The following is a 27237-nucleotide window of genomic DNA, read 5'->3' on the forward strand; positions in this document are numbered from 1 at the left end:
GAAGATGTGATAAATTCAGCAAATGGAGCAGCCAGTGTGAGACACCAGGACTTTTAGTACTCCTGGCCTAGGATTCTTCCAACACCTTGACCAGTCCTTGCCCACAGGAATATCCATAATTAGTTGTTGTAATATTTCCCCCCCATACATTGCCATTCAGTTTCTGCATTATTCATCAGAAGTTTTCTTCTTCTAGTGTCCTACTACATTGGAACCTTGGGGACCCACACAGAGATCAAGAGAGTAGCAGAGGAAAAGGTCACTTTGCCCTGTCACCATCAACTGGGACTTCCAGAAAAAGACACACTGGATATTGAATGGCTGCTCACTGATAATGAAGGGAACCAAAAAGTGGTAAGTATATATCCCTCCTCCTTATCCTCCTATTTGCCTTTGCTTACAGTCTTTCTCGTTGAGTCTGAAAGAGCTAGAATTGGTTTTTCATCTGGCTTACACTCAAAAGACTCTAGATACAAACTACAGAGAAGAAAGAATACTTAGTTGTGAGACTAAGAGAATATGTTTTTCAGGCAAGCCATAACTATGAGAAAGCCATCTGATCTGAGTGCAGTGGCTCACACCTGTAACCCCAGCACTTTGGGTGGTAAAGGCGAGAGGACTACCTGAGCCTATAGATTCGAGACCAGCCTGAGCAACTTGGCATGAAAAAATCAGCCGTGTATGGTGGTGCACGCCTGTAATTCCAGCTACTTGGAAGGCTGAGGTGGAAGGATAGCCTGAGCCCAGCAGGTTGAGGATGGGGTGGCCATGAGCATGCCACTGCACTCCAGCTTGAGCAGCAGAGTGCGACTCTGACTCAAAAAAAAAAAAAGCCATCTGGTATTTGCCTGGACAGGGAATTTGCACTATTAGTGTCTTTGCCTAACAAGGGGACTAAGATATAGCAGCTTGATTCTGTAGTCTAGGGGACCAGAACCCAAAGCCTACTCTAAGAGACCTGCTCCTCTTCCTCCTCATAAACCATCACTACCTGCCTATGCTTCAGTCTTGCACAAAGTTATGACTTCCAAGCTTAAGAGTATGTGATATGAGCTGGGCTCAGTGGCTCAGCCTGTAATCCCACGCTTTGGGAGGCTGAGGTGAATGGATTGCCTGAGCCCGCGAGTTCCAGACCCACCTGGGCAACTTGGCGAGACCTCATCTCTACAATAAATCAAAAAATTAGCCGGGCATGGTAGCACGCGCCTGTAGTTCCAGCTACTTGGAAGGCTGAGGCGGAAGGATCGCCGGAGCCCAGCGGGTCGAGGCTGCGGTGGCCGGCAGTGGCCACTGCACTCCAGTCTGGGCAACAGAGTGAGACTCCAACTCAAAAAAAAAAAGAGTATGTGATATGACAAACAACGTGCAGTACAGAGAAACAAGTACTAGACATGAATAAAAATGCTTTACACACATATAATTGGTCAGCAAGAGAACTGACACTGGTGTTAGAGTGGAAAAATAAAGGAGTGGGCCCTAAGTCTTTAGTGCTCAGGTCGGGTAGAGCCATGATGACCCACTGGTTTCATGTGCTTCTGGCGTGTGAACAGAAATTGCAGTGCTCTGCCTCCTGTTCAGGAGCAACTGGGCTGGCTGGTATAAGAACTCAGATACATGGCCAGGTGTGGTGGCTCATGCCTGTAATCCCAGCACTTTGGGAGGCCAAGGTGAGAGGATTGCCTGAGCCCACAGGTTTGAGACCAGCCTGAGCAACTTGGCTAGAGATGCTACAATAAATAAAAAAATTAGCCAGCCGTTGTGGTGTATGTCTGTAGTTCCAGCTATTTGGAAGGCTGAGGTGGAAGGATTACCTGAGCCTAGCAGGTCAAGGCTGCGGTGGCCGGGAATGTGCCTCTGTCCTCCAGCCTGGGCAACAAAATGAGACTCCAGCTCAAAAAAAAAACCCAAAAAACTAAAATAAAAAAATAAAGAACTTAGTTAACTATTGTTATTATATTCTGCCTTGCTTGCATTCAGTCACAGTAGCTCTCTTCAATCCACGTTTTTGGTATAACTTCTCTCACTCCCTTTACTCATTGACCTATGTTGCTGTTAAAAGGCTTACCTTTTTATTAAAGTTTTATGACTAGCCAGGCTCGGTGGCTCAGTCTGTAATCCCACGCCTTCGGGAGGCTGAGGTGAGTGGATTGCCTGAGCCCGCGGGTTCGAGACCCACCTGGGCAACTTGGCGAGACCTCATCTCTACAATAAATTAAAAAAAAAAAAAACAGCCAGGCATGGTAACACATGCCTGTAATTCCGGCTACTCAGAAGACTGAGGCAGAAGGATTGCCGGAGCCTAGCAGGTCGAGGCTGCGGTGGCTAGGAGCGGCTACTGCACTCCAGTCTGGGCGACAGAGTGAGACTCCAACTCAAAAAAAAAAAAAAAAGTTTTATGATTAAAAAATGTGTACCTTAGGAAAACTGATTTTCCTCATTTTTTGCAGTTTACTTCTTTTCCTGTTAGGTGTGGTGGTGTGTACCTACAGTCTCAGCTACTTGGGAGTCCGAGGTGGGAGGATTGCTTGAGGCCAGGAGTTTGAGGTTGCAGTGCACTATGACCAAACCTGTGAATAATCACTGTACTCTAGCCTGGACAACATATCAGGACCCCATCTCTAAATAAATGAATAGAAAATTGTCGTTTTCTCTGTCTGTGCCACTAATTTCCTAAAAGGGTTTATGTTGGGAGAAGCTAAGGTTTTCACTGAAAATAAATTTCAGGATCACTATTGGAGTTTAAGCTGCTGTCTACATCACCTTGTTATTTTGATACTACCTGTCATTTTGTCCTCATAGTGTAGCATCCAAAGACTATCTGTTCTCTATAGAGCAAGGTCACCTTAATCTGAGCATGTTTATTCCAACAACTTCTTGGTCAGTCCTAGACAAGATACTCTCAGTTCTGAGGGAAGTAAGTAAGAGCCCAAGTTCCTGTAATAAAAATCTAAGAATGACTCTGATAAAGACTCTCTCCTTTGACCACACTTGAGGTAGGCTTCTGGTTCTTTCTGACTAGACCTGATCTTGGGCTTTTCTTTCTGTCCCTGGAGAACACATTCTGAGCAAGAATTCTAAGTCAGTTTAGTGAAAATGCCCCACCTTTGGTATCTAATCACCCTGGCCTGCCTATAACAATAACCCTATCAAGCAGGTTCAGCCAGAAACCCCCTTATCCTGATGTTTCCTCTTAGTAACTTCCCATCTACTGACCCCCACCCTGCTCTTTGGTTATAAACTCCCACTTGTCCTTGTTGGAGTTAGAGTCAAGCCCAATCTCTGTCCTCCACTGCAAGACCCCATTGCAGTGGCCCCATACCTATTTCCCCCACTTAAAATCTGCCTTACCATATTTAACAAGTATCACTGAATAACTTTCTCCAACAATTCCATATATCTAACTTTCAAGTAACTTCATTTGAACTAAACAAAAAAAACTGCTTGATTATATAGCCAAGTGAATATTAGGAATATTAATTATTGATTTTGAGCCAGGCTCAGTGGCTCAGCCTGTAATCCCATGCTTTGGGAGGCTGAGGTGAATGGATTGCCTGAGCCTGCAAGTTCGAGACCGGCTTGGGCAACTTGGCGAGACCTCATCTCAAAAATCAAAAAATTAGCCGGGCATGGTAGCGCGCGCCTGTAGTTCCAGCTACTTGGAAGGATGAGGCGGAAGGATCGCCGGCACCCAGCAGGTCGAGGCTGTGGTGGCCGGGACTGTGCCACTGCACTCTAGTCTGGGTGACAGAGTAAGACGCCTACTCAAAGAAAAAAAAAAAGGCCACTAATATGGTTGGCTTTATGCAGTCATAATTCCCCATGTGTCTTCAGTTGATATTCTAAAGTAAGCATGGTCATTTATTCAATCATTCAGATTACACAAATTTATTTAGTACTTACTGTATGTCACACTAGGTAGCAGGATACACTGGTAAAGAAGACATCATAGTAGTGGCTCATGTCTGTAATCCCAGTCACTTGGGAGGCTGAGGCAGAAGGATTGAGAACAGGAGTTTGAAACCAGCCTGGGCAACATAGTGAGATCCTGTCTCTTAAATAAATAAATAAAATAATGTTTTTAAAAAGAAAGGAAGGGGAGGGAGGCAGGAAGGAAGACAAGCAGAAAGGAAGCAATAAGTATTAGCTACATGCCAGGTTTAAATCTGTTTAGCACATATTATTTAATACTTGCCAGGCACAGTAGTTCATGCCTGTAATCCCAGGTACTCAGGAGACTGAGGCAGGAGGATTGTTTGAGGTCAGGAGTTCAACACCAGCTTGGGCAACATAGTGAGACCTCGTCTAAAAAAATTTTTGTTTTAATTTTAATACTCATGACTAGAATTATTAGGCCCAATTTACAAATGATGAACTGATGTGTACCTGTATGCTCATATACACACAAAGTGAACAAATTGCCTAAAGGCACCTATTTTGCATTTTTAAATTAGGTACTCTAATATGAATGCCTAGGCTGTGAACCACTAGCTATATTACTTTCATAAATAATTTGAAAGTATAATATGTGCTATGTAAGAAATAAGAGGGTGTGGAGAAAACTATTCCACACAGAATTAATTATGCAAAGGTTCTGATGCAGGAAAAAACTTGATACTATTGAAAGTTACAAAATATCAAAAACCAATTTAGTTAAATTTAATAAATATTTATTGGATTCCCACATACACACAGCCTACAGCAAAGGAGTAACTGAAGAAAGAAGTGTGCAAAGAAACAATTTCAGAACTGACAAATATCATGACAAAGACAAGCAGAGTGTTCTAGCCACTGGCCAAGAGTAGCTAGAAGAGAAGAAAAGTAAAGGACAGCTTCCTGTAAGAAAACATAGTTGATCTAAGTCTTGATAAAAGGAATTATCCTGAAAAAAATTATGAGAGTACAGATACAAAGACTGGAAAATTCTGGGAAATCATAAACAGCTAGTATAGGTATAATGTAAGATGTGAGCCTGCTGAGGTTGCAGGACCAGAAGATAGAAGATCTTGTATGCTGTCCTAGGGTGCTTAGAATTGTTGCTGTAATGTCATGGGGTTCTTGAAGAATCTTAAGAGTGCAAGGGACATATTTACATCTTAGGGCAATTGCTCTGACACTATATGGCACACTGATTTAAGGGAGACTCAAGTAAAAGCAAGATCAGTTGAACAATTTCAGACTATACAATAAAGGCTTAAATTATAGTCATGGGCATTTGGGATGTCAAGAAAGGGATAATAGGTTGGGCGTGGTGGCTCACGTCTATAATACCAGCACTGTGGGAGGCTGAGGTAGGAGGACTTCTGAGCCCAGGAGTTTGTGACCAGCCCAGGCAACATAGCAAGACCCCGTCTCTACCAAAAATTTAAAAATTAGCTAGGCACGGTGGCACATACCTGTAGTCCAAGCTACTCAGGAGGCTGAGGTGTAAGGATTGCCTGAGTCCAGAGGTGGAGGCTGCAGTGAGCCGTGACCGCACCACTGGATGACAGAGTGAGACCCTGACTCAAAAAAAAAAAAAAAAAAAAAGTTGCCAGGGTGTTGGGAATGAGAGTGAGGGTGATTGAGAAAAAAAATACAGGAAAAGTTGGAATGTTGTGACACTTAAAGTAGGCTACCAATGACGTAGATCCTAAGTTTAGCTTTGCCTTTCAATCTGAGAAGAAATGTTTTTATCACCTTTGTCAAGGATGTTCAAAGCATACAGAGAACATTTGGAAATGGATAGGTAGTCTGAATAATCTGAATTTCAGCCTTGAAATAGCATGGCCATTAGAACTCTGGAGCTCTCCTCCTGGTCCTAGGAATGGAAACATAACTGCATTTCCAAAGTGAAAGTGACTACTTCTCCCAAGGTCAGCCAGGAACACACAACAGAAATCTTTCTTGGCCGGGTTTGGTGGCTCAGCCTGTAATTTCAGCACCTTGGGAGGCCAAGGCAAGTGCATTGCCTGAGCCTGTGGGTTTGAGACTAGCCTGTGCAATTTGGTGAGAACTTGTCTCTACAGTCTCTACAATAAATAAATAAATAAATAAATAAATAAATAAAAATTAACCAGGTGTGGTAGTGCACGCCTATAGTTCTAGCTACTGGGAAGGCTGAAGCAGAAGGATTGCTGTGAGCTGGGGAGGCCAAGAGTGTGCCACTGTACTCTAGCCTGGGCGACAGAGTGAGACTCCAACTCAAAAAAAAAAAAAAAAAAAAAAAAGTTTCTCTTCTATTTTTCTTTTTTTTTTTTGAGTTGGAGTCTCACTCAAGTTGCCTACACTGAAGTGCAGTGGCCGCTCCCGGCCACCGCAGCCTCGACCTGCTGGGCTCTGGCGATCCTTCCGCCTCAGCCTTCCGAGTAGCTGGAACTACAGGCACGTGCTACCACGCCCGGCTAATTTTTTGATTTATTGTAGAGATGAGGTCTCGCCAAGTTGCCCAGGCGGGTCTCGAACCCACGGGCTCAGGCAATCCACTCACCTCAGCCTCCCAAAGGTGCGGGATTACAGGCTGAGCCACCGAGCCCGGCCTTCTATTTTTCAAATAGAGGAAATGAGGACATACATATTCCAGTTCCCATGCCTAGCCTCTCATGCTTCACTTTACCCTTTCCATTTGGCTTTGAACAAGAAGAACCCTGATCTAAAACATCAAGAGACCTGTATCCATCTCCGTTCAAAGCAGTTGTATGATTGCTGTGTGGGCCATGCATGGCACAGCAGAACAACTGCCAGAAAGTTGACTGACCCATCTGCTCCATACAAGTACTAACAAATTGTCCTAGCTCCACCAGGAATGCCATAAAACAAATAGCCCCCAAAACAGCTGCACTTTATATATTTTTCTTCATTTGCAAAATTGTTAAATTGATGTTCATTTTTTTCCCATCACACCTTCATAAACAGTTTAGTCTCACCACTACATTTCTTAGTATTAAAAAAAAAAAAGAACAAAGAAACCCACATCTGGGATATAGAATGTGTCTGAGCCAAATTGCAAGGCTGTAACTGAGACCCAATCCATGTGAGAAAGGTGTGTGAAATTTGCATATTAAATAATTGTTATTTAATTATATTATTGAGGCAGGGGCCCTTCTGAAGATGCAGGAATAATAAAAGGGAAAATAAGTTACTTCCTGCTTTTTTGTGCTACTTTTTTCCCAGGCTTTTCACTTTGGAGGGCTACATGTTCAAACTTTTGGCAGAATCCAATCAGGATAGTGATCTTGTAAGCCAATCAGCAAATAGGACATGCAAATGAAATAATTATGTAAAACCAATCAGTGTGTACCAAGTAATGCTAACTGCCACCTCCAGCTACAAAATATCCAATCAAATGGATAATGCCAAACTGCCTCCTTGTATGGGAGACAAAGAAACTAAAATGTATATAAGGCAATGCCTTGCTGCATTCCGGTCTCAGCCTTTCAATGTGAATCCCCTGAGCCGGTGCTAGCATGAATAAATGCTGTTTCCTGGCAAAATAACCTTGGTGTCTTCTCTCTCTGTAAAGATTTCTGCTACATTATATAGCTATCTTGCAATTGTATAATCTCTGCTTTCCAAAGATGTCAGATGCTTCTCTGTATGCTATTTATTTTTTCATTAAATATTTGGACAATCCTAGCCTGGGCAACATAGTGAGATTTGTCTCTTTAAAAAAAAAAAAAAAAAAAAAAAATCATGGCCCAGCTCGGTGGCTCAGCCTGTAATCCCACGATTTGGGAGGCCAAGGTAAGTGGATTGCCTAAGTCCACGGGTTTAAGAAAGACCAGCCTGGGCAACTTGGTGAGACCTCATCTCTACAATAAATCAAAAAATCAGCTGGGCATGGTAGCGTGCATGCCAGTAGTTCCAGCTACGTGGAAGGCTGAGGTGGAAGGATCGCCGGTGCCCAGCCCAGCAGGTCGAGGCTGTGGTGGCTGGGAGAGTGCCACTGTACTCCAGCCTGGGCGACAGAGTGAGACTCCAACTCAAAAAAAAAAAAAAAAATCAGGACAGGATTTTGGGGAAAGGGAAGAAAAACAAGATGGAGTCAAGCCTACTTAAATGTATTCAGTTCTGTGGTAGAGATATGCCCAAAACTCTGAAGGTTGAAGAAAGAAAACATTCTGACTGGGGAGCTAGGAAAAGCTACACACAGAAAGCAGCTCTTGAGTTTGACCTCAAGGCCTTGTATAGGTGTTGGTAGGCAAAAATAAAAGAGGGAGAAACATTTCAGAAGGAAAAAACTGCATTAAAGTCAAAGACACATCAGAAAATACTGTTCAGAACCAAGGAATATCATTTTGGGGATTAACGGATTCAGAGATGTGAGGACAAGGGCCAAAGATGTGAAGACAAGGGGCCAGGTGTGGTGGCTCACGCCTATAATCCCAGTACTATGGAAGGCCAAGGTAAGAGGATTGTCTGAGCCCATGGGTTCAAGACCAGCCCGGGCAACTTGGTGAGACCTCATCTCCATAACAAATCAAAAAAATTAGCTGGGCATGGTGGCATGTGCCTGTAGTTCCAACTACTTGGAAGGCTGAGGCGGAAGGATCACCAAGGATCATCGAGGCTGCGGTGGCCGTAAGCATGCCGCTGCACTCCAGCCTGGGCGACAGAGTGAGACTCCAACTCAAAAAATAATAATAAGAGATGAGACATGGTCCCGACTGCACTGCCTTAGGTATCACATCCAGGGGGAAGCCTCATCAGTGTGCACAAGTGAGGGGAAACAGGTTTTCAGCCAGGGGAATTTTGCTATACAAATGAGTGAAATGATTAATATCCTTGGGGCACTGGGCTGAACCATTTTGGAAACCTTAGGGGCGTTCTTGATTCAGTTAATCAAAATGATACTAATCTTTGAGTGCTTACTATCTTACTCCTAGAAAAATTCTCGTAAGTAGCTCAGGCCAGTTTTACAGTTGATAACCTTAAGATATAGAAAGGTTAACTGAACTGAGAAGCAAAGCACTAGGTGGAACAACTTCCGTTTGAGTGTAGATCATCTGACTTCCCAGCCAGCACTCTCAGTCACTCTCTGTGCTGCATACAGTGGTTTCTCAAAGTCTGTGGTTTTTCTATAACCCACTGGTATATGCTACATGGTCAGAAATTTTGTTTTGGTTTTGTTGTTTTAACATTAACATAGACTAGACAATATCAGAGTGTATTGCACGTAGATTCTTTCATAAAACATATATTTCCCATCATATATGTGTATGCTATATGTGTTCACGGGAAAAAAATATTAATATGAGTCGGTTCAAAACAGTTTGAGAGCCCCTGCTCTACTGTTAGTGGCAATCCAAAGCACCCAAATTCTACTCTAGGCCACTGCTACTAAGGCTCTCCAAAGTCAAATGTACCTTTCAATACAAGGACATCTCCTGATACTTGCCCAAATACTAAAATAAACAAGAAAAATTCCAAGGCCCTCAAACCAAAAAAGGTCACCAACCTCTCAAAGCCCACAAAACACAAAAGTTCCTAAAAATTACCTAGCTCTTTACTGTCTTTTAGGCTTAGTTATCTCTTCATTCTTCTTAGCAAGCACAAACCGACCTTTCTTGGAGATAATTATGCACCTGGGGAAAATATGGACAAATCAGGAAAGAAGAAAATCACACTGAGTACCTATGAAGTGTTCCAAGCTCACTTGCCCCTAACTTTCAGTCTTGAGTGGAGATAAGCTCTAGAGCTTCCAGTTTTTTCTGTTGCTAACACATTTCCTCCTCTCCCCATTGTCCAACCAGTTTGGCATTTCTAAGGTAGCTCCTTCCACTGGCAAGAAACTATTCTTCCTATGCAACAGGATGTGGGGCTGACAGCGTCTACCCACCCTGCAAACATTTAAAACAAACAAGTACCAAAACCAGGAGAAGGGCTGTGATCCTAGCTCTTCCTGGTCTGTGTCTAAAGCAGAAGACTTTCAGTTGAGTGTTAAAAACCTATGGGATTATTTGCAAAATAGTGAGAGGATTTTTCCGGGTCAGAGTTCATAGGTTTTGTCTGGGAGAAAAGAAGAAAAACAGCAAGGTGGAACTAAGCAGTCATGTAGAAATGGTGCTGGATATAAGAAGCTAGTTGTATTGTAAGGGGTAAGAATAGGATAGAAACCTCTTTCTGGCCATAAGAAGGCCTCTCTGGGATGCCCAGCCTCAACAAAGGAGTGGACTTATTCATTAGTGATGTCTACCACGAAAACAGGAGGGGCAACAGTGCTTAGCACAAAATAAATACCACACTTAAAAAAAAAAAAAAAAATCCTGAAGCTGGGCTCAGTTGCTCAGTCTGTAATCCCATGCCTTGGGAGGCTGAGGTGAGTGGATTGCCTGAGTCCGCAGGTTCGAGACCCACCTGGGCAACTTGGTGAGACCTCATCTCTACAATAAATAAAAAAAAAATTAACCGGGCATAGTAGCGCGTGCCTGTAGTTCCAGCTACTTGGAAGGCTGAGGCCGGGAGCGGCCACTGCAATCCAGTCTGGGTGACAGATTGAGACTCCAACTCAAAAAAAAAAAATCCTGAAACTAAGGGACAGCATTGTGTTCATGGATTTAATTTCCCTATTTAGTTCACATCCATAAAGAGACAAGCACTATACTTGGCACAGAGTAGCCACTAAATGGTCACTGAGTGAAGGAATAATGAATACCCTTCCACAGATTGTCTTTTTAAAAATTCTTGATCTAAATCTGTGAAGTTATTGGGATAGGAACTGTTATCCTAATTTCCTTTTAATTTTGATAAAAATTAGACCCTAACTCATCTCCAGAAAACTTGGACTCTAAATCTTTTAGATTCTAAAAGGTTAAGGTCCTTTTTCAAGATGGATTTCAGAACTCTGCCTGGCACTCAAGAGTTCTGGAGATAAAGTCCTTTCCCACCCAGTCTCCTTCCCCCATAAAATGCAGATTTCCCTCACACACTATTGGTAGATACATCCTGAATATCATCTTCATGTTAAAAAAGCCTAAAAAGTACAATCAATGCATTATTCCAGTCAAAAGTTCAGTCTTTATTCCTACACAGATGTTTTGTCTTGAATTTCTGCATTCTTTTCAATAAAAGCCTCAAGTTATGGAGAGGGGGAGGAGGGAAAGCTGCATGTTATGGGAGGAGGGAGCAAGAAAAGGGATTTATCTCCAGAAATCTTGGGGTTCCAATCTAAACTCTAAAATCCATCTTGGGCAAGGGCTTTCACCTTTTAAAGTCTAAAAGGTTTAGAGTTCAGGTTTTTCCAGAGATAAATTTGGGTCTAATATTTCTCATATATTAATTTCCACAGACATAGAACTTGTGGGTGGCTGATGGTGATGCACATATTTCTTATCTATAGCTATATAAATTATTCTTGTTCATAGAGATACAAATGAATATAAATCTCTTCTAGTCCTAATTCTCATTTGAACTGGTTTTAACATCTTACTAGCTCTATCATTACTGAATGAAGTAAAATCTTTGACACATTTCTTTTCCATATATATGAGACAGTTTTACTTTAAAAAAATTATCCTTGAACACTAGAATACTCATTTCTTTGTATTGTTTTTATCTCTAGAACAGTGCCAAGCAGAGTGTTTTTTAAATTAATTTTTTATTTTTGAGTTGGAGTCTCACTCTGTTGCCAGGCTACAGTGCAGTGGCATGCTCATGGCCACCACAGACTCGACCTGCTGGGCTTAGGCGATCCTTCCACCTCAGCCTTCCTTATTATTATTATTTTTTAAATAAATGCTTACTGAATGAAGAACTGCAGAGTGCAAAACAGCCTAGCCAAAGACAACAGATGTAAATAAAATCAGATAACCCTGAAAGGTTCCCTGGATGATACCTAGCATAATAGAAAATGTACCCAGCAATCTATTTGCCCACTTCAAAGTCTTTCATAATTTCTCCTGAAATAAAAATGGTGCAAAGAAATTCTAAGGATGAGAGTAAAGAGAACATTGTCAGTCTGAATGTCATATCAGGAAAGGCTTTATGGGGAGTTAATATTGATTTTGGACTGAAAAGAATAAATAGCAAATGCAGTGAGCAAAGGCGTAAGAGCACAGAAAAGCACAACACATTAAAAAAAGGGAAACGATGTCATCTGATTGGACTCAGGTATGTGAAGTAGACTAAATAAGGAAGAGATTGAGAAGGTAACATAGAGGTTTATTCTGAGTCTGAATCTAATCTGGGTCTGGTCATCATTCAGAGGTGATTGGAGCCATTAATGGTTTTTGAGCTGGAAAAGAGTTTATGTGAATTTCACATTAATAATAATCTTATTATTTACATTAATAAGATTAACTTGGCAGCTATGTAGGGTAGACTGGAGAAGACAGAAGTACACAGCAGCCAGGCAGCTCGAAATATGAAACTGGAGCTCAAAAACATGTTGAGGATAGAGATACACAATAGTGGTATTTGAAATGAGAGAGTAATTTTGAATGAAAATGTTTTAGGTTACAGTGGTTAATGTTCTCTTACCTGTTTCTCCTCCCTTCTACCTCCCCTAAGACTGTGATGTCTTCAGTGTGGGAACTGTGTTATTCCTGCCTGTTTTCTCAGTGATGGACATGGGACCTGACACATAAGCTCAATAGATATTTGCTGAAGAAAAAAGAATATGCAGAGAAAGGAGAAAGCATTTTTCTCAGAGAGGTGGTAAGGGGAAAACGGATGACAACAGACATAATGGAGACAGAACTGACGAACTTTGTATTGGATGACTTTTAATCTTTTGAGGAAAGCATCTGATAAGCTACAGAGCATCACATGATTGAGGATGAGGCTAAGGCTTAAGTAGAGTGAAAACAATTTGGAACAGCTGCAGCCAGAAATGTGCTTAGGAGACTCCCATATGCTTGCATGCTTTTTTTAGTGCCCTTCTATGTAACTGGAATGCTTTCTCCAGCCCTACTCTTCCTGCATCTCCTCTTAGTCTACTCAACTTTCAAAGCTTTCTGGGATACTCTTTCTGATACTATTTCAAGTAACATTCTTTTTTCTATGTTTACACTTCTTTCTCTGTTAATGCCACTTGATTAGAAATTACCTGGAGAGTTTCACTCATCTGAGTATCTTCATCCAGATCCGATGAGAAGCAGGCATCCACAAATGTTTGCTTATGTTTAAATCAAATAAGTTTAAGAATATCATTGCCGAGTGGCAGGAGAAACAAAGTTAAAGTCATATGGCTTTGAAGTCTTGGTTTCTATGACTGGAGTGAGGTGATGGACTATGAGAATCCAGGGAAAGATTAAAGAACTAGAGGTTGTGATGCAGGCAGATGAAAATTCAGTAAAAATCAACATTTACTTTTTCTGTTGGGAAAATCTATTAGTTTCCATAGCCAGGAAAACAGAATGAAACTTATGTGCATTTTGTGGCAGGAAAGAACAGAATTTTTTCCATCTAAATTCCTCTTACTACTCCACACTAAAGCCAAAACCAAACAATGAAGCCTTCAGTATCAGATCTGATTTTTTTTTTTTTTTTTTTTTTTAGTTGGAGTTTCATTCTATCACCCAGGCTGGAGGGCAGTGGCCTGCTCCTGGCCACCACAGCCTTGACCTGCTGGGCTCAGGCAGTCCTTCTGCCTCAGCCTTCCAAGTAGCTAGAACTACATGCACACACCACCATGCCTGGCTAATTTTTTTGATTTATTATAGAGATGAGGTCTCACAAGTTGCCCAGTCTGGTCTTGAACCTGTGGGTGCAGGCAGTCCTTTCACCTTGGCCTCCCAAAGTGCTGGGATTATAGGCATGAGCCACCGCACCCAGTTCATTATCTGAATTTTTTTTTTTTGAGTTGGAGTCTCACTCTGTCGCCCAGACTGGAGTGCAGTGGCACGCTCCCGGGCACCGCAACCTCGACCTGCTGGCAATCCTTCTGCCTCACCCTTCCAAGTAGCTGGAACTACAGGCACGCACTACCACACCCGGCTAATTTTTTGATTTATTGTAGAGATGAGGTCTCTCCAAGTTGCCCAGGTGGGTCTCGAACCCGTAGGCTCAGGCAATCCACCCACCTCAGTCTCCCAAAGCACGAGATTACAGGCTGAGCCACCAAGCCCGGCCATATTGGAATTTTAACCACTAACTTCTACTATATCATAACGTCTTCAGTCCTTTCATAAAGACTCTCAACAAAACAGATTTTTCAGTTTCACTTTTACTCCATTTCCAGACATTCTGGAAGAACAATTAAGAGCAGTTAAATGAATACACATGGGGAAAGAGGTTAACAATATATACGAACAATAGCCTTAGAAGACCTATATTCAAATCTCGTTCTGCCACTTGTCTGTAAAATGGGAGTTACTTGGAAAAATTGTGGTGAAAAATAAGCTAGAGAGCACATAAAAGTTGTATGGTATACTTTGAACAGATCCCATGCAGAAAATGCAAAAGACAGAAAAGGGAATCATCCTCTATTCTCTCAATTTTCCTTAGTCAACTACTGATACCACGTATTGTGTACCCTTGCAGAAATATTCTAGGTTTAATGTATGTATAGATGTACTCTTGTACAATTTCCTCCTTTCCTTAACTTAGCTGTGTGACCTTCAGTATGTAACTCAAATGTAAAGTTTCTTATCTATAATATGGAGTAGTTCTGAGCACTTAATGAAATAATTAAATGGGCACAAATATGAGGGGTTTTTTATTTTTGTTTTTTTGAGAAAGCAGGATTTATTGAGAGGACAGAAAAGCTCCCACAGTGGGAGGGGACCCAAGGGGTTGCCCAATGCTACAAAAATATGAGGTGTTATCCTTGGAAGGAGAAGGAAGGCCTAGGCAAATGTTTATTGTACTTGCAACTTTTACATAGAACTGAGATTTCTTGAGCCTTAGAATCAGCCCGACTTGACTACTTTGTGCCATTAGGAGTAGTCCTTTTCCTCATCTTGACACCAGCAGGAGAAGAAGGCTGAGAGCCACACTATGTGACCTGACCTTGGTCTATCCCACAGGTGATCACTTACTCCAGTCATCACGTCTACAATAACTTGACTGAGGAACAGAAGGGCCGAGTGGCCTTTGCTTCCAATTTCCTGGCAGGAGATGCCTCCCTGCAGATTGAACCTCTGAAGCCCAGTGATGAGGGCCGGTACACCTGCAAGGTGAAGAATTCAGGGCGCTATGTGTGGAGCTATGTCATCTTAAAAGTCTTAGGTAAGGCAGGGTGCCAAGGTAAACACATACATCCTATTCATAAGGTCTCTGGGAGGGATAGTCAGATGCACCATGGGTTACAAAACTTTTGTTCAGTGCTTTGTATTATACATTCAAAGATCACCTAGTTCAGTTCCCTAAGAAATATTTCCTGAATTTTAGCTGTAATGAAAAAAGAAAATATAATCACAATTTTCCATGAGAGCTGATTACAAAACTTAGATATCCATAAATATCTGAATGGTATCCTTCTATTTTAAATCTCTCAGATGACTCAAGTTCAATTCTGTTTTTGACAGCAAGAGCTACTAAATTCTACTTAATTGCTTCCAAATTAATGAACTTGTATTCCTGTTTCAGTATCAGTAAAATCACCCTCAACTTTCCTAAAATTTCCAATAAATAACTGTATTTTCTTTGAGAAGTGATGAGGGAGTTTCTGAGGTGGCCTTGAAAATTACAACAGCAAAGCCGGGCTCAGTGGCTCAGCCTGTAATCCCACGCTTTGGGAGGCTGAGTGGATTGTCTGAGCCGGCGGGTTCGAGACCCGCCTGGCCAACTTGGCGAGACCTCATCTCTACAATAAATCAAAAAATTAGCCAGGCGTGGTAGTGCATGCCTGTAGTTCCAGCTACTTGGAAAGCTGAGTGGAAGGATCGCCAGAGCCCAGCAGGTCAAGGCTGTGGTGGCCGGGAGCGTGCCACTGCACTCCATTCTGGGCGACAAAGTGAGACTCCAACTCAAAAAAAAGAAAAGAAAAGAAAAAGAAAATTACAACAGCATCACTGGTAGCAACTGGAATTGGGGGCATGTGTGCTAAGGGGATGGAACTGGGTGTTCTTCTGGGAGTAATGTAAAGCATGGTGAGTTGAATCCCCAACTCAAGTTAACCATAAAGAATGGCTGAAGAAACAACTCAACAAGACCTAGTTTTCCATTGAATCTGAAGTTTAGGGATCTTTATATCATTACACTTTTTTGGGGGGCCAGTGAGACCATCCAAGCCCAAGTGTGAGTTGGAAGGAGAGCTGACAGAAGGAAGTGACCTGACTTTGCAGTGTGAGTCATCCTCTGGCACAAAGCCCATTGTGTACTACTGGCAGCGAATCCGAGAGAAGGAAGGAGAGGATGAACATCTGCCTCCCAAATCTAGGATTGGTAAGTCATCTTCCTACTGGTCTACTGAGTCCAGATAGCACTCTATCCATGAATTTTAAATTGACTTTGTCAACAACTCACTATGTGACCTTGAATACCCTGCTGAACCTCTTGAACTCCATTTTTTAAATCCATAAACTAGGACAGAAAATCCATCTTTTATTTCCTCAAAGGGCATGTATAAGTGGTAAAAGGTTATAGAAATGTACTAATAAATCCACTATATCTAAATATCCTTAGTATCCTTTAAATGTTCACAATATTTGTAACTTTTGAGGATGTGCTACAACTTAAAAGAATGTTTACCTCCCTTCTCATGTTCCAAAAAGGGATCTTTTCTTTCATGTCATCCATATTAAATTGTATTATAGAATCTTGGGTCAATGATTAAATAAATAAATATAGATGCTTCCACTAAGGGGATTTACAGTCATTGTTCCGCTTGTGCAGACTACAACAACCCTGGACGAGTTCTGCTGCAGAATCTCACCATGTCATCCTCGGGACTCTACCAGTGCACAGCAGGCAATGAAGCTGGGAAAGAACGTTGTGTGGTGCGAGTAACTGTACAGTGTAAGCATTCAGAGAGGTTGTTTTGCATTGTAGCTCAATTTTAATCATGAGTAAGAATAAGGTCAAGGTCAAAGTCTTATTTCCAGAAGGATATGGCTATCACCAAAATAAATTAAGTTTGCTAGGCCCATTCAACAATTGTATCTGACTCTATATTTACAAATATGTGTGAATTAACAGCCCCCAAATAAATTTATCAGGCCTAGGAGGTGACTGAATGAACACCAGTCTTAAAAACAAAAACAGGCCTGGTGCGGAGGCTCACGCCTATAATCCTAGCACTTTGGGAGGCTGAGGTGAGAGAATTGCCTAAGCCCACAGGTTTGAGACCAGCAACTTGTCAAGACCTCATCTTTACAATAAATAAGTAAAAAATTAGCCAGGCATGGTGGCACATGCCTATAGTTCCAGCTACTTGGAAGGTTGAGGCTGTGGTGGCCTGGGCAACAGCATGAGGCTCTGACAAAAAAAAAACACACATAAAAAGTTATTCAGTCCAATAAATTGTATGCCAGGCTCATAATCTAGAAATTGAGTCTTGAAAAAGGACAGGATAAACCAAGTGAAAAGACAAAAACAAACTGTGTGTCTATTACCTACTTCTGTGTAACAAACGACCCCAAACCGTCACGGCTTAACATGGTCATTATTATCTCGTTTCTGTGGGCCAAAAATTCAGGGGTGACTTAGCTGGAAGGTCTGGCTCTGTGTCTCTCCTCAGAAGGGTGAGCAAGATGTCTACTACAGCTGCAGCCATCACAAGGTTGACTGGTGCTGGAGGATCTGCCTCTAAGATAGTTCATTCACATGGCTGTTGGCTTCAGCTCCTTACCACATGGGCCTCTACATAAGGCTCTTAACAGAGCAGCTGGCTCCCATAGGGAATGATCTAATAGAGGAAGGATCGAAGAGTGATCTAAGATTTAAGATCTAAGACAGAGTGCAGCAAAGCTTTTATGGCGAAACCTCAAATGTGACATACCATCACTTCTGTTATATTCTATTTATTAGAAGTGAGTCAGGCTGGGCATGGTGGCTCATGCCTATAATCCCAGCACTTTGGGAGGCTGAGGTGGAAGAACTGCTTGAGCTCAGGAGTTTGAGACCAGCCTAGCCAATATAGCGAGACCTATATAGAAAACCTCTACAAAAATAAAAATAAAAAAATTAGGCATGGTGGTATATGCCTGTGATCCCAGCTACTCAGGAGGCTGAGGCAAAAGGATCACCTGAGTTCAGGAAGTTGCGGCTGCGATGAGCTGTGACTGTGCCACTACACTCCAGTCCAGGTGACAAGTGAGACCCTGACTCAAAAAGAAAAGAAAAAGTTAGTAACTAAGTCCAGACTATGCTCAAAGGGAGGAGAATGAAGCTGTACCTTTAGAAGGGAGAAGCAGCAGATAATTATGTGGACATGTTTTTAAAACCACCAGTGTAAAGTCTAATAACCAAAGTATATAAATACACAATAAAGAACTCATTCAAATTAGTGAGAAAATAGCTTACCCAAAATGGGCACAGAATGTTGAAGTGTAATTTTCAAAAAGGTAAAATCTTTTTTATTTCTGACAAATTAAAGATTATATTTAATTCATTACTTAATGATGGAGCTAGTAAGATGATAAAAGTGGACCAAAGAGCATTTGAGAAATTAGGTATATAGAGACAATTTAACAAAGATGTTAAGACTGCTGGGTTAAACATCAAACTGGTTAATGTCCTACAATTTCTGTGGTCATGTTTAACTGGAGCAGCAATTATTTCCATCTCTACTGGACAAAGGTCTACAAGTTTCCCCTACAGAGATGTGAATTGCCAAGCACTGTACTTCTTTTACCTATTTTCAAGTTTCAGATAATTATTTTTACAAAAATGCAACATGCAGTTCACAGAAAAAAATAAACGGTCACTAAACATAAATAAGGCGGGGGCACTCTATCCTGTCCCCTCAACCTCCTAGATTTTCTTCCCTCACCAGGTTAAGAAATCATCCTTTTTATTTTAAATTATCAGATTAGTAGTAAATATAAAAACTGTAGAGCCAGTATTAGAAAGGCTATGGAGAAACATGTGCTTTTATATTTTTTACTTAAGTATAAATAGGTAGCACAGTTTAGCTTAATCTGTAAATTTCTGGGGGGGGCAAATATATTGAGGTAACATACACACAAAGAAGGATAAGTGTACAGCTTGATAGATCTTCAAAAATATATCCGTGTAAACCACATCGTGATTAAGAACCTGTCACTTACCTCTCACCACCTCTTCATTATCAAGATTTCTAACTTTATGGATTACTTTTCCTGTCTTAAAACCTTAAATAAATGGAATCATTCCATTTGTGTCTGGTTTCTTTCATTCTACATTGTTTTTGAGATTCATCATTGTTGTTGCTTGTAGCTACTGTATGCTTATCTTGTTACAGTATTTTGTTGTATGACCATACCACAACTAGTAATCCATTTTACTTCAGTTGCAAAAGTATATTCCATTTTATCCAGCAATACTTCTGAAAATTTATCCTTTAGAGAGACATTCTATAAATGTGCAAATACATATGGAAAATAACATATTCTTTTCTTTTCTTTTTTTTTTGAGTTGGAGTCTCACTCTGTCTCCCAGGCTGGAGTGCAGTGGCCACTGCAGCCTTGACCTGCTGGGCTCAGCAATTCTTCCATCTCAGCCTTCTAAGTAGTTGGAACTACAGGTGTGTGCACGCCTGGCTAATTTTTCTTGATTTATTGTAGAGACGAAGTCTCGCCAAGTTGCCCAGGCTTGTCTCGAACCCCTGGGCTCAGGCAATCCTCTCACCTCCCCCTCCCAAAGTACTGGGATTACAGGCATGAGCCACTACCATATCTGGCCATATTATTTTCAACTGTGAAAAACCGAAAGCAACCTAAATTTGTATTAATAGATAATCTATCTAGATTATGTATATGTTAGAGATGGGGCAGTGAGGAAAACAGCATTCTCTAATTGAAATTAGTCAGGTAAAATAAACTCCAGTGCTTTGAGACCTTAAATAAATGTATCCACAGGCCTATTTATTTATTTATTTCTGTTGTCTAGACTGGAGTGCAGTGATGCAATCACAGACCACCAGCCCTGAACTCCAGGGTTCAAGCATTTCTCCAGTCTCAGCCTCCCAAGTAGCTAGGACTCCAGGCATACCATGACAGCTGGCTAAAATTTTAAAAATATGTTTTTTTGTAGAGATGGGGTCTTACTATGTTGCCCAGCCTGGTCTTGAACTACTGGCTTCAAGTAATCCTCCCACTTCGGCCTCCCAAAGTGCTGGGATTATAAGCGTGAGCTGCTGTGTCTGGCCAAAAGTACAATTTCTTTTAAAAAAATGAAATATTAAGAGATCATTTAGCTTTTATAAAAATAATAGGACAAGAATAAACAGTAAGTCCTCTTGACTGTACTTCCAAAATATAGGCAATATCCATCTGTCTATGAAAATTACTCTCACCTTAGCCTAATCCATCATCATCTATAGCCTGTACTATATAAGCCTCCTAACTGGTATCCCTGTTTGCTTTCCTACCTTTCTACAATCCATTTTCTCTAGAGCAGCCACGGTGTACTTTCTCAAATATAATTTGTATCATGCTACTCTTCCATTGCTCTTACAAATAAAATCCTTGCCATGTCCTATAAGGCTCTGTGTGAGCTGGTCTTTTCCTGTCTCTGTGACCTCATCTCTCTGCACTCTCCTTTGCTCAATATGCTCCAGACCCACTCACATTCATCATATTTGCTATTCCTTCTGCCTAAAATGCACTTCTAGATCAGCACAAGATAGTCTTTAATATCATTTATATCTGAACTCAAATGTCACATTCTCAAAGTTCTAATCACCCAAACTTAAGTAGTATCTCTCCATTCCCCCTCATTCACTCATTCACTTTTGCCTTCATAGAATCTATTATCTGAAATTATCTTTATTTACTTGTTTATTATGTTTTTCCCCTTCTGGAATATAAACTCAACAAAAGCAGAAACACTGTCTGTCTTCACTAGTGCTTAGAACTGTGTCTGGCTCGGGGTAGGGACTTAATAAATAATCTGATGTATAAATGAAAGAGTGTAAGTTGCTAATGTACAAGTCACATTTACCTTGACTTCTGAATTTCTAGGATCCATGGATAAATTCCACAGAGTCTAACACAGAGTCTAGACACAGAGTCTAATTGTAGGCTACATTCCTTTTTAAAAACAACTTTTATTACATTCAGGTTTTTTTTTTTTTTTTAACATTCCTTTTTATTTTACTGGTGAGAGAAGGGAGAAGTTAGAGAAAGCAGGGAAGTTGGCAAAGCCAGAGGACTGCCTAAATGTTATCCTATCCAGGCCAACAAATCTTCCATGATATAGTAACTTTCAGCTCTTATTTACCATCTAACCAACCCAGACTTATTCACTAAAATCTGGGCCAACTGCTGGTAAAATCTGTGATTCAGTAACTACAATTGCTAAAATATCAAGAGGGACAATCATACAATAAGAAAGGGTGATGGGTTACTACTCAAGCAGATCGATATAGGCCGGGTGCAGTGGCTCATGCCTGTAATCTCAGCACTTTGGGAGGCAGAGGCAAGAGGATTGCAACTTGGCAAGACCTTGTCTCTATAATAATAACAAAAAAAATTTAGCCAGGCATGATGGAGCATGCCTATGGTTCCAGCCACTGCTTGGCTGAGGTGAAAGGATCACCTGAGCCCAGCAGGTCAAGGCTGCAGTGGCCGTGAGTGTGCCACTGCACTCCAGCCTTGGTGACAGAGTGAGACTCCAACTCAAAAAAAAAAAAAAAAAAAAAAGATAGATATAAAGACCTAGAAATACTTATCATGTCCAGAATTATGTTTTTGAGATCATGTATTTCCTAGCTTATGCTTTGTTTTATTTTGCTTTTGCTTCTGAGAAAATAGATGTACCAAGCATCGGCATGGTTGCAGGAGCAGTGACAGGCATAGTGGCTGGAGCCCTGCTGATATTCCTCTTGGTGTGGCTGCTAATCCGAAGGAAAGACAAAGAGAGATATGAGGAAGAAGAGAGACCTAATGAAATTCGGTAAACCTCTCTAAATCCCCACTTCTACTGGCCTTCCTTTCTAGGGCCAGCACTACAGTCACCATAAATGTCCTGTTTCCTCTTAACCATAAATCTGTGAAAATGATTATTAGTCTGGTACGTAGTTCAGCCTAGGGACAGAAGGTCTGGCTTACCTGGGCTTTATTATGAAACTATCCTCAACAGAGACTTCTAAGTTCAACTGTACATTACTTCTGATTCACTTCCACTCATAAAGGGCATATAATAATGACCAAGTATAGCCTATAGACTATGAGAGGGTTTATGCAGACAAACCCTAAATGAGGAGGAGTGCTGTCTAGGTCATCTCAGTGGTGAGATCCTATTTCTCCAATGTAATAGGGCTGACCTCTGGATTAACATAACATACATTTGCCTAAGCCAAGCATTAAGTCTTAAGAAATGAGGAAGAGCCTATTTCTCTAAATGGCTGCATTCCAACACTATTATTTCAGGTTTACAGTTTGAGAAATGTATTAGGAAACCTCAGAAGGAAGCAACCATAGTGGAAGCTATCACAGTCCTGCCAGTATTAAAGTTTATCTTTGCTGTTTTTTCTCTTCAGAGAAGATGCTGAAGCTCCGAAAGCCCGCCTTGTGAAACCTAGCTCCTCTTCCTCAGGCTCTCGGAGCTCACGCTCTGGTTCTTCCTCCACTCGCTCCACAGCAAATAGTGCCTCACGCAGCCAGCGGACACTGTCGACTGAAGCAGCAACCCAGCCAGGGCTGGCCACACAGGCATACAGCCTAGTAGGGCCTTAGTTGAGAGGTTCTGAACCAAAGAAAGCCCACCATACCACCCTGACCAAAGCAAAGCCACATCCAGCATGATCCCCAGCCAGAACAGAGCCTTCCAAACTGTGCGAATTAGAATGGACTCAACTCCTATGCTTTTCTAGAAGACAGGGTCTTAGGACTCTTCTAGTCATTGGAGCTCAGTCACCAGCCACACAACCCTCTGGAACAAGATAAGAGGTCATTTAAGTAGCAGTGAGCATTGTACAGAACAGATCCAGATAAACTCTTTCCTTGTATGATACTAAACAAGCAAAAAGATATCAAAATCATCTCCAAAAAGGCATCTCACTGTGCCTTTAGACCAAAGTAGGGGAAAGCAGGGGTCCAAATCTGTCTATTCATTGACCAGGACCTGTGGTGAGAAGATTGGTAGAAGGTGAGGTGAACACACCTAAAACTTCTCACCTGGGATATTTTCTATCAATGCTTCAATTCACCATTGTCGAGAAGAAATTAGATGTTGTTTGTAAATTTTCTATGCATTTCTGCAAACCTATTGGATTATTGTGATTATTCAGATAGTCAAGCAGAACCCACAGCCTTATATTACACCGATTTGCACCATGTACTGAGCTAACCACTTCTAAAAAAAACTCCAAGAAAGGAAACGTCTTTTCTATTCTGACTTGACTTAATTTGTCAGAAGGTTTGGATATTAACTTCAAAATGAGTTGAAATAGTGGGATATGGAGAAGAGTGAACAAATTTTTCCCATTCTATACTAATCTTCCTACTTATATTGAACTTTAAAACAAGAACTAAAAAAGGAGATCAAAATGCGTGACAAAGGACAATGAAAAAAGCCTTCCATCTTGATGTTCAGAGGATTGCTGACAGATATCAGAAATATATACTGGAGGAATTGTGGATTTTCCCCCAAATCAGATGCCACTAAGGACTTTCCTACTGGATATCTCTGGAAGAAGAAAATACTATATTATTACACAATATCCTTAGAAAGAATTCTGCTAGAGAAAAAGATATCTAGGAATGCTGAAAATCACCCAACATACCATTATAGTCTCTTCTTTCTGAGAACATGTAAAATCAGAATTTTAAGACTGGCTGGACCCGAAAGGGAGATTAGATCAGTTTTCTCTTACTCTGTCAAGGAAGGCCATAAGGAACTTAGCATTGTACCACATTTGGAGCTTCTTCCATTTCTACCATTTTAGAAAGATGTGAACCTGGGACTTTGATGATTCTATGCCTTAAATTATCAGAAAGATTAGGGATTGCCAATGGTTCATAATGGCACTGCAAGTAGATGCCATAATCATTCTCATCTAAGAGGCTAAAACAGAGAAATTCAGTATTTTCCCAGCCTTTGCCTCCAAGGAAGTCTAGCTTTGGGTGGAAGGAAAGGGAACTAACATTTAGGGAAGAGATGAGAATAACTAGTGGGTGGCAGGAGAAGGCTGACCCTGTTAACATTTTGGTTGCCAGCATCTTGGAAAGAATTGGCAGAAAGATTCCCCAGGATAGCTATTGAAGAGATAATGAATGGGAGAAGGTGTCTGGGAAATAAAAAGAAAACAGCTTCCAATACAATAATTTGCCTTTTAAATAGTTTTGATTACTATGATACCTACAGCACAGATGCTGAACCTGAAATAGCCCTTTAAGGACCCTAGTGCAAATGTCAACTGATCACTGTTGGTAGAGCAGAATACTACTTATCATTTAAAAGAGCAACAGCTTAGAGCAAAGAAAAAGTAATGCTGAATATGGCGGTGAAAGCATGTTTCCAAAATGGGAATCAGATGCTGAAAGAAAAAAGGCTGATTTTGGATTTCACCTGATTTCTCTGGTTTTTCATTCCTATATTTGTCACAATGGTGTCCACACATAATACAAAAAAACTAATACAAAAAACCAAAAACTTCCTTCTACAGATCCTAGGAGTTTATCCTTGGGTGAATTTTTCACCTGAGTTTTATCTTTCTTTAAAAAGAGGTGGAAAATAAGAGACATTGAAGAAGTAACATAAAGACTATCTGCTAGTAGTTTAAGAGTACTGGCATATTTGGAATGCTTCTTAATCTAACACTGTCTCACCGTAAGATATAAAACCCCTTACTTGGCTTACATTTTTTTTCTTCTAGAGTGTGGGTATCCAGGCAACATTTCACTTCTGCTCCGTAATTCTGAGAATTCTCATTCCTAGAGTATCTGAGCCAAACAAATACACTATGATACAGCTGTATCATCACTAGCAATTTGCTCTTATCATTAATTACCAACTTTGAACCTAAGGTTTTCTACCTATGCCTTTGAAAGCAGGAATCAATCCCCTTTGCATGAAAAAGAGGTTTGAATTATTTAAACATGTTAGTTATCAAAGACTACAATACTAGTTGAATATTCCAATTATTTTGGAAATCTTCACAAGGGAAATCTGTAACAAATACACAGAACAGACTACACTGCTGAGAAATTATAAGTAATTGAAGATTCTGAGAGAGAAGGTGTTGAAGTTAACAATGACGGTACACTTCTCTTTGACAGGTTCTGGGCTTTAGTTTGAGCTACTACCAGTTCCAGACAATATCACATTGACTTTGCAAGCCAAATAAATTTGATTCTTAAATAGAAAATAAAAAGGATAAAATAAATGATAGAAGAAAAAAATGTAAAAAGAAGATGAAGCCAGGTGCTCACACCTGTAATCCCAGCACTTTGGAAGCCCAGGGGTTCGAGATCAGTCTGGGCAACTTGGCAAGACTGCACCTCTACAATAAATTTAAAAAATAGTCAGGTATGGTGGCTCATGCCTGTAGTTCCATCTGCTTGAAAGGCTGAGGTGAAAGGATCACCTGAGCCCTGAAGGTCGAGGTTGTGAGTGCATGACACTGCACTCCAGCCTGGGCAACAGAGTGAGAGTTCAACTCAAAAAAAAAAAAAAAGAAGATGAAGATGGAATGATGTGGATGTTTAGAGTGTAATCATTTCAATAAAATATATAAACCAAACTTTAATTTGTAAGATAAGGAAATTGATGCCTTTGTTGTTATACTGTATAAAATATCAGAATTGCTGTTGCAAAAAGACATATATAATTTTGCTTCATTCTGGTGTTAAGCTGCTTATATGTCAATTTTAACTTCTAAGTTGCCTTGTAATTGGGATTGTGTTTGTGCATCACAAAAACCAAATATTTATTATAGATGCATCTGTATCAGCAATTAAACAATAAATAAGTAAGGGTGATACTGCAGGAAAGGCTGAAGCTCATATAACCTGCACTGGAAATTCGCTTATCATCTTGCTGCCAACAGAAGAACAAAAGAACTAAGACTGACTATGATCTATTATTTATTGATTTCAGTCACAAATATACCAAGTGCTTTTTTACCTCACAAGGCAAGATGCTAAGTATAAGTTATACAAGAAACACCAAGAAATGATAGAGTTGCTGTCCTTTAGTACTTCATCAAAATTAACAAGTAATTACTTGCTTAGTAATACTTGCTTAGTAATACTTGTAATACTTAGTGAAATGTCAACAGAGAAGAAGGGCACAGTAAGGGCTTCAAAAAAATCTGAGTACACACTAAGACAGTAAAAGAAATCTGGAAAAAAAATTTAAGAGGTCCATGGTAAAATAACACTAGGCTGGGTGCAGTGGTTCACACCTATTGTCCCAGCACTTTGGAGGATGGAGGTGAGAGGATTACCTGAGCCCACGGGTTCGAGACCAGCCTGGGCAACTTGGTGAGACTTCATCTCTATAATAGATCAATAAAAAATTTAGCCAGGCATGGTGGTGTGTGCCTGTAGTTCCAGTTACTTGGAAGGCGGAGGCGGAAGGATCACCTGAGTCCAGCAGGTCAAGGCTGTGGTGGCCATGAGTGTGCCAATGCACTCCAGCCTGGGCGACAGAATGAAACTCCAACTCAAAAAAATAATAAGACTGGGTGCGGTGGCTCAAGCCTACAATCCCAGCACTTTGGGAAGCTGGGGTGAGAGAATTGCCTGAGCTCATGGGTTCGAGACTAGACTGAGCAATATGGTGAGACCTCGTCTCTATAATAAATCACAAAAAAATTAGTCAGGCTTGGTAGCGTGCGCCTGTAAAGTTCCAGCTACTTGGAGGGCTGAGGTGGAAGGATCTCCTGAGCCCAGCAGGTAGAGACTGCAGTGGCTGGAAGTGTGCCAATGCACTCCAGCCTGGGCAACAGAGTGAGACCCTAACTCAAAAAATAATAATAATAATAACAGCAATAGCAGTAATGATCACTTACTGACCTATTATCATGTGCCAGGCGCATTTAAACACATGATACATTTTGCCTCAGTTTCATACTTACACCATTCCTATAAAGAGATATTTGTATTCTCATGTTTTAAAACTAAGTCTCATAAAAGTTTAAGTCAGTTAGCTGGGCGTGGTAGTGTGTGCCTGTAGTTCCAGCTACTCGGAAGGCTGAGGCAGAAGGATTGCCAGAGCCCAGCAGGTCGAGGC

The 27237-nt window shown here is 40.9% G+C and overlaps 1 protein-coding gene across 1 annotated transcript in view; it reads left to right on the forward strand.

Moving 5' to 3' along the window:
• CLMP (CXADR like membrane protein) overlaps positions 1-23371 on the forward strand; it is a 112251-nt gene extending 88880 nt beyond the window's left edge. The window contains exons 2-7 of the mRNA XM_008073200.2: positions 197-354; positions 14943-15144; positions 16135-16302; positions 16753-16875; positions 21813-21954; positions 22541-23371. Coding sequence (XP_008071391.2) covers positions 197-354; positions 14943-15144; positions 16135-16302; positions 16753-16875; positions 21813-21954; positions 22541-22736 — 989 coding nt within the window. The 3' untranslated portion in view covers positions 22737-23371. The remainder of the gene's footprint in view (positions 1-196; positions 355-14942; positions 15145-16134; positions 16303-16752; positions 16876-21812; positions 21955-22540) is intronic.
• The last annotated feature ends 3866 nt before the right edge of the window (positions 23372-27237 follow it).

The sequence above is a fragment of the Carlito syrichta genome, unplaced genomic scaffold (genome assembly GCF_000164805.1).
Source record: "Carlito syrichta isolate Samal-C Ts95f unplaced genomic scaffold, Tarsius_syrichta-2.0.1 Scaffold315753, whole genome shotgun sequence".
Taxonomy (NCBI): domain Eukaryota; kingdom Metazoa; phylum Chordata; class Mammalia; order Primates; family Tarsiidae; genus Carlito; species Carlito syrichta.